We start from the raw sequence: 7,398 nt of genomic DNA on the forward strand, positions 1-7,398 counted from the left end.
TTTTTAAGGGTGACTCCAACAATTTTACATATTAAAGTGTGTTTACAGGTCTTTAGGAGTACTATTATATATGTGGAAAAAAAGTAGTATTAAGTCTTTTTTGGCTCCAGAGCGGCATGCAATCTGATTAATTGCTAATTAGTGGCTAAGGTGCATTGTTGGTAATGTAGGCACCATATTTTGAAAAACAGTCCACAGAATCCATACAGCAGAACCAGAGATATTGTATTTTTTTTATGTCTTCCTGTTCAAAAACCTGTTTCTACCCACAATACTAACTAAATTGCTGAGTGACATCACTGTAGGGAACTTATCAGATTACATGCATTTTCCTTTGGAGCCACAAAGGGCTTTTAATGACTTCTTTCACATACGCAGTAGTACTGTATAATCAGTGGAGCTACCCATTAAGAGTCCAGGGACCCACTTATCTATGTGTACATATCTGCAAGGCTGGATTACCAACTATACAAACCAAGAAAGTGCCCTGAGACCTTAGATCCCCTAGAGCGTGTGCATTCACCCTGTGGCAATTAATTTGTGTTAATCCTATTAACTGTAACTGTGTATATGGGAAATAACTCTAAAGCATAATATCAACAGCCATGATAAGGGACTTAAGGGTCCTAATGTATTACCTGATCGTTTTGGCCTGTCTTGAAAATGGCCCCTGTGTTAACTGCCTTTGAGCACAAATTTGGTGCTTTGCAAAATTGCTGTACAAAGCACAATCAGGGAATGAATTTTTTACCGAGGAGCCCTCACAGGTTAAACTAGTTATGCATATCTGACTGGGCTTCCAAACTCATATCTCACAGCTAAAACTGAGCTTGCAAGATATCTGATTGCTCCGCCTTCAGGAACAGTGTTCTTTTGGGTTAAAGTCCTATGCTTGTTTGACCCAACCATCCAGCCGGCAGTTAACATTACGGAACATGAACACCCAACAATGGAGGTCACCTCCGCAGATCACTGCTGCGGTCAGGTTGATAAATGAGAGTGAGGATAAACCCACTCGTTTAACAGCTCCGGCTTATTCTTCAGAAGGTCTCGCCCTGCCCTGCCTTTCCCCTCCAGAGCTAGCTGACTCTGAGTAGCTGCAGTGATAGTTGACCTTAATTTAAACACATAGACACGCACCCTCAGTTTTTTCATTCAATTTGAAGGTAACTGGGGGACCCATAAAATAAAGCATTACCTGTAGTAAAGATTTTTAGATTAGATTTGTAACCCTTTCTGGTTTTGTCTGTTTCTCTCATTCACAGGGTGTAGGTGCTGACCCCCATATAGCCTTGGCTCTCCCTCCAGAATCCAAGCTGGCCAAAGAGAAAGCAGAGGATCCCTCGTTCCCACTCTCGGATGAGGAGATGACCATCAGGATAGGTAGAGCTGGACCTCTCTCAGGCAAGCCTCCATTCATATACCCACATCAGCGGTTACAATTTGTGCTGGATGTCATCAAAAAAACCATACAAGCATCTGCAGCTGTAGCCACTGTAGCCCCACTGTATTTGTTACTGATTTAGTAGGAAAAACCGGTTTCAGGCAATGATGCTGAAAGAAAATGCATGAAGAGGGACTGCATTGGCTACCACTGTCAAATCTCACCTGGAGCTTCTCTGATGGCTTCTTTTCACTGTCCTGATACCCCATCTGCCTCATCTGTCCATCTTTCATACTTGTTGGTTCTTCTTCTAACTTTGAATGCTGTTTTAATCTGAATAGCTGTTTTCTTGGGTGTGGGATTCTGACCTGTCTATATCTACATCTTACACATTACACACACCAAGTCTGCTCCATGCATACTGTAAAACACAGTAGACACACTGTTTGAACCTAGTGTTTTAGGACTCGCTGGCTTTTATTTCAATAAACTAGGTTTTAAATCTGTAAGATTAGAAAGTCATTTGTGTTTGTGACACAGCAAAGCCGAGGAGCTTATACATTTAAGAACAAATCAAAGAAAGATTAAAGCATGATGGGTAATTACACGCACTGCACGAACTGCATAATCGTCTAGGTGACAAAAGAGTGACACATGGTGGAAATTTATAAAACAAATGAATGTAGGAAAATAAATCAAGTAAATCGGAAAAGATAGATTTTAAGGAAGAGGAGACATTAGGGAAACTGGTGTCTGACCGTGTGTGTGTGTCTGGTACTTCTTCTTGTGGCAGATCAATCAATGTTGTTCCATCACTTTACTGGCTGGTTCTCAGCGAGCATATTAAATCCAAGTGGCTCTATATCATACACCCTAATGATTTCAAACCACATAATACTCAAGGATTAGCATTCCAAATAGTGAAAACTGTAGACCAAATATGTTGAGCAGAGAAAATAATATTTGCCTGGGAAATTGTTGTAATGTAGTAGTGTTAGAGGACTCTGCATCAGTTCTGACAAACCAACCAAGAGAAGTAAACATGAAGAAATGAATTTGAGTTTGACTATAAAAAATATTAGTCTGTAACTGATAACCAGGTAGATACAGATGACAAAACCCAGAAAGAAGGTTGTTGCTAAATGGCAAGAGCTTTTAGGAACTGAAAAAGTGCACAGAGAAGAGACGCAAGCTCAACACATCTTCTCTCTTTTTCAGATTATTTACTATTTTGATAACTTCCCAAACAGTTCACAATATGCAGATGGATTTATTGGTAGTTTAGCTTTTACATTAATGCTAAAATCACATGTTTATTCTGCACCAGAGGTCCATTTACTGCTATCCCACCCAACAAAATGAACCAAAGGGGGAAAAAGATCAGAATTGGGTATACCTCTAAACTACAATAAATAGTGCCTGTCTTCCACTCATTGTGCAAGTAACCTGGGAGCCTGGAACTCTATGGTGCAGATATATTTGACAGAAAAGAAGTTGCCTAAGTATCTTGTAGTTATTACAAAAAAAAAAATCTAATGTTAAAACCAAAAAGCAAGTAAGAGAAAAACTTCAGAAAGTTCTCTTGCAAAAACACATAAAAGCCATTATTGAGATAAATAAACCAATATGATTGGTACTCTGTCAATATAAAAAAAACAAACATTTATTCATATTTCCTGGGGATCACAAATAAATAGCATGATGGGAGAAAAATGAACCAAACAGGGACATCTGTTTTTTTTTTACAATTAATTTTCGCAAAAAAAGACTCAAATGCAACACTGCAGATAGGCAGATGGTAACAAGAAAGCAAGCTCTACTAACAAGCTGAATCCAAAAAACAAAAGGCATGCAATAAAAAGGACCAGGACCAACAAACCTAACTAAGTTCAAACCACAATGATATGTGGAATACAAACAGCAACATAGGTGAGACACAAAGACCAAAAAACAGAACTGGGAAACAGACATTGAAAGCACAGACAAATCAATAAAGAATGATGGAAAATACTCAGGCACCAATTAACTAGTTCAACACAGGTGAACACAGAAAACAGGTGGGAAAACGACAAAGACAGGAAGCGTAAAGCAAAACATGATACACAAGCACAATATGTCAACATAAAACAAGAAATAGCTAAACTAAAACTCGATGAAAAAAACGATGACAGTTTTTGCAAATGAACCCTTCAGTTTGTTAAGACGAGAGGGGGACCAGGTCTGACTTTGCAGAAACCTCAGGCATTGGTACAGGAGACCCACTTTCTACAGTATGTGTTGACCTCTAAGGAGATTGGTGCCTCAGGCCACTGTGGCTAGCCTCTTGTGAGTCTTTCCTTGACCCCACCCCCCTCTTTTTCTTTGTGAGCACTGATATAACTAAACACATCAACACTACATCTTGTAAGAAAATAAAAACATTTGAATTGTAGTTGGTCTTGGTTGAAATCTTTAGATTGCATTCCATTGTTATTACTTAACAGATGTATTTCTGATTCTGATACAATTGTTTTGATTTTGAGGGCATGCATGGAAAAACTCTAGCAGCAGGAAAAATAGCAAAAATAGTTTTTCTTCAGCTGTGTTGTCTCTAATTATGCGCTAGACCCTTTTTGCCAGCAGCTATTTAGACGTGTCACAGTAGGAAAAGCACAAGTGGAACTAAACGCATTAACAATGGCTAAGTTCCAATCAAACGTCCAACCAAACCACCCCAAAGAGCCAGGATACACAATATCACGGCCCTGAAACGTGCACACCTAAATGGGAAGCTGCCTTTATTAATTAATGATAGTTTTTAATTACTTATTAATAACAGGCACCCACTTATTAGATAAGTGGGTGCCTGTGCCAACGTGCAGATCAGTCTGTTATGAAAAAGGCTTATTTCTAAGTTATTCATGCAGACACAAGTGGTGTCGAGGTAGCAACCTGAGCATTGCTAATTAAACAAAAGTTCAAGTTATTTTTTGTTTCTTAATTCCTTTGTGAGACCGTATGCTGTCTGAGTCATTTTACTTGAGTCAGTCCTCCTCTTCATTTCCATTATTGTCACAGTGACCTCACATTAATCTTGAGATTTTATAATGATGATGATAATGACATTTTTTCCATCATTTTAAATCCCAGGGGAGTTAGGCTGACCACTGATGTAACCAGTGGTGTCAGGTAGAGCTGCTGAATGTTAGATCTGAAGAATAGTCTGTGAAAGGTCTTGAGTTGCCTTGATGTTATTTTCAGGGACATTTCACAGTTAGCAGCCAGTGGTGCTCAACTGAAATACAAGACAAAGGAAGAAAGAAACCCTTGAATACATGAAATAAGTTAGAGTTTGCACTCAGACAAAGGAATAATAAGCATGCTCATGAGCAGATACAGTATAATGACGTTGTTCTGATGATTGAAAAATAATTTACTTTTTGAGAATGTTATTTTCTGTATCGTCACACATGGCCATGAATCCCAGATTTCGTCATTGTTTACAGAGATGCTACATTTCCTTCAGCTCTGAAGTTCACACTGAATGCATATTTCAGACGACCTTCTACGGATCTGTTACAAATTCATTGCATCCCTGTGGCTTGCCTGAGGGCATTCGAGGCGAGTCTGCCAACACAGGAAACGGAAAAGAGCACACATATATATAAACAAGATCAGTTTGATTCTCATGGGCCCCTTGGGGATCACATTTAGTTGTAAGTCACTGCATGTTTAACTGCGCTATTCCGAGTCAAATATATCCAATCTGCAGCACACCGAGAAATTTTAAATAGGGATTCGTATTTCCTAGTGCCTGTGTAGCTCAGTCTGTTATGCAGTTTTCAGAAAGAGTGAATAATTTACCTTACAGAGGCTCAACTGCTATAAAGTAAAGGCGTCTTGCAGTGAATGGCTACAATAGAGCAACTGGGAGTTAATTGCCACATTGCAAAGCCTACCCCCCTTCATATCACATTGGCCGCCAAGAAGACATATGGACATAGTTAAAAAAAAAAAAAAGAAACAAAAGAAAAAGGAACTGAAATGAAGCAAGTGGACAGCATCACGTCGGGCAAATACAATATAATAAATATGGATATACAAACAATTGTTAAAACAAGCAAATGTAGAATAATTTAAAGCAGTAATCTCTATTTTAATGAACTACCTCCTTGTCTAATTGAGCTAATAAGCTAACAGCAGCTATTTACAGCCAAAGGTAGCCATAGCAGTGTAGTGAGCAGCAGTTGTCAGTTACTCACCACTTATATGCTGCCACCTATATTATTGGAGCTACCATTGAATCCTGCCCATATCTAACAAATGACACCTTTAACAAACTAACACATAAGCTTTGCGTTCATCCATGGCCCATGGCTGACTGTAACGGCAGCAGATGTGCCGCACCAATTGTTCTTTTTCAAAACAGTGGGTTTGTGATTTTAGACAAAACAAAGCTTCTCACTTCTAGCTGATAACCATCAATTTTCACTTTAGCCTACACTCAGATACAATAGTATCCCAGGTCAGCCAACAGTTGGGAACACTAGATACATCTTTTAATGTAATCCGTACACTCCTGTGTTTGTATTTTTGGTTTTGGAAAGGAAAACAAACCACCTTCCAGAGTAACCATCTCCACTTCCTGCCACCGTACAAATATGAAGCCAAAATATACTGCATACGAACACCTCCACATTGTACTGGTGACATTTCTGGAGTGTGGCCAGTAGTTATCAGCAGCCCAGTCGCCAGAATATAATGATGGCAGTTAACGTTTATGCAAACCAGGGATACTTGCAAATTTCTATGTGTCATGCCATACTATACATACCATACATAACAAGGCCTGTGACCACAGTTCGAGACTGTGTTTCAGCATTTGTAAGTGTCAAACCATTGGTTACTTTTAAGGAGACCTCCAGTCATGTTTGTGACCACCAAAACCAGGTGTTTTTACCAAGACAGTGTGACATGTCCAGTCGGCTCTGTGGTGATGGACAAGGTATTCTGAAAAAAACAAAAAAAAAAACCCTAACCAAGTGTTTTTTGTGCCTTAACTAAAAGTAGATCATAAGCACAGTATTGTGACACTAGAAAATAGAAAATAGAAAATTGAACATCAAGAAATGTAAAGTTTCAACGTATCCATGTTTTGCAGTAAAGTACATTGACGACATCTATTCTGCTGACTGGGATGGATGTGGACCCACAGAAAAGACTTCCCGCTCAATCACTAGCGGCGCTCAGCTGTAAATTATGACATCACGCCCCCCCATTTAAAGACAAACTTGTCGGGGAAGTGAACACTTTAATACACATCAGCATGATAAGAACACTCTGAAAATGTATTTGATGTGTACTTCAAGTATTTAGTTTGGCACATGTTCAGTAGGCTGAAATGAAGGGGACAGGATTTATGGCCCATACTGCTGGGACTGAGATGTTTGGCTTCACACTGGAAGAGCTGTCATGTCGTCCATCTTTATGTGGGTCTTTGAATAGAGAGCATGTGTCTTACTACAGCCCCATGTCACCCATTGGGTGATAGATGATTCCAGCCTTTTGAACCTACCTGAAGGTGTCGTAAGCCCCTGCTAACCTTTATTCATAGGGCTTAACACCACTAGTAAAAATCCATTCAATAGACGGATATCATGCAAATCAGGTGTAATGTACATTAATTCAACATGTGGAGGAATCCAACAGGCTTGCTGTGCCTAGTTCCCGTTGCTAAGCTATAATTAGGCAATTGCTTTTTAGGGGAAGGGGCTAACAAACAGTCAACTGGATGTGACTGAATGGAAAGGTGATCAATGACAACTCTAACCTCAAATTAATCCCAACATATGCTCATGCAACAAATACTGACTTGTGTTTTCCAGAAAACAAAAAAGAGATCAAAAGCAATAAATGCATTTCAGCCAAGACTCATCAGCATCACTGTCAGAGTCCCTGTCTTCTTGCGTAGCACGACAGTGGCCACAGCGGAGAAGCTGATTATAGCCTGAGGGCTCATGCTATCATATTGTTTT

The 7,398-nt window shown here is 39.4% G+C and overlaps 1 protein-coding gene across 2 annotated transcripts in view; it reads left to right on the forward strand.

Moving 5' to 3' along the window:
• Window positions 1-7,398, forward strand: part of slc39a11 (solute carrier family 39, member 11) — a 122,101-nt gene that overhangs the window by 75,608 nt on the left and 39,095 nt on the right. The window contains exon 5 of one of the 2 annotated variants that reach the window (XM_084341974.1): window positions 1,266-1,404. In XM_084341974.1, coding sequence (XP_084198100.1) covers window positions 1,266-1,404 — 139 coding nt within the window. The remainder of the gene's footprint in view (window positions 1-1,265; window positions 1,405-7,398) is intronic. The other variant, XM_084341975.1, reaches the window with a different exon arrangement.

The sequence above is a fragment of the Pagrus pagrus genome (assembly GCF_965226575.1).
Source record: "Pagrus pagrus genome assembly, chromosome: 21".
Lineage (NCBI taxonomy): Eukaryota > Metazoa > Chordata > Actinopteri > Spariformes > Sparidae > Pagrus > Pagrus pagrus.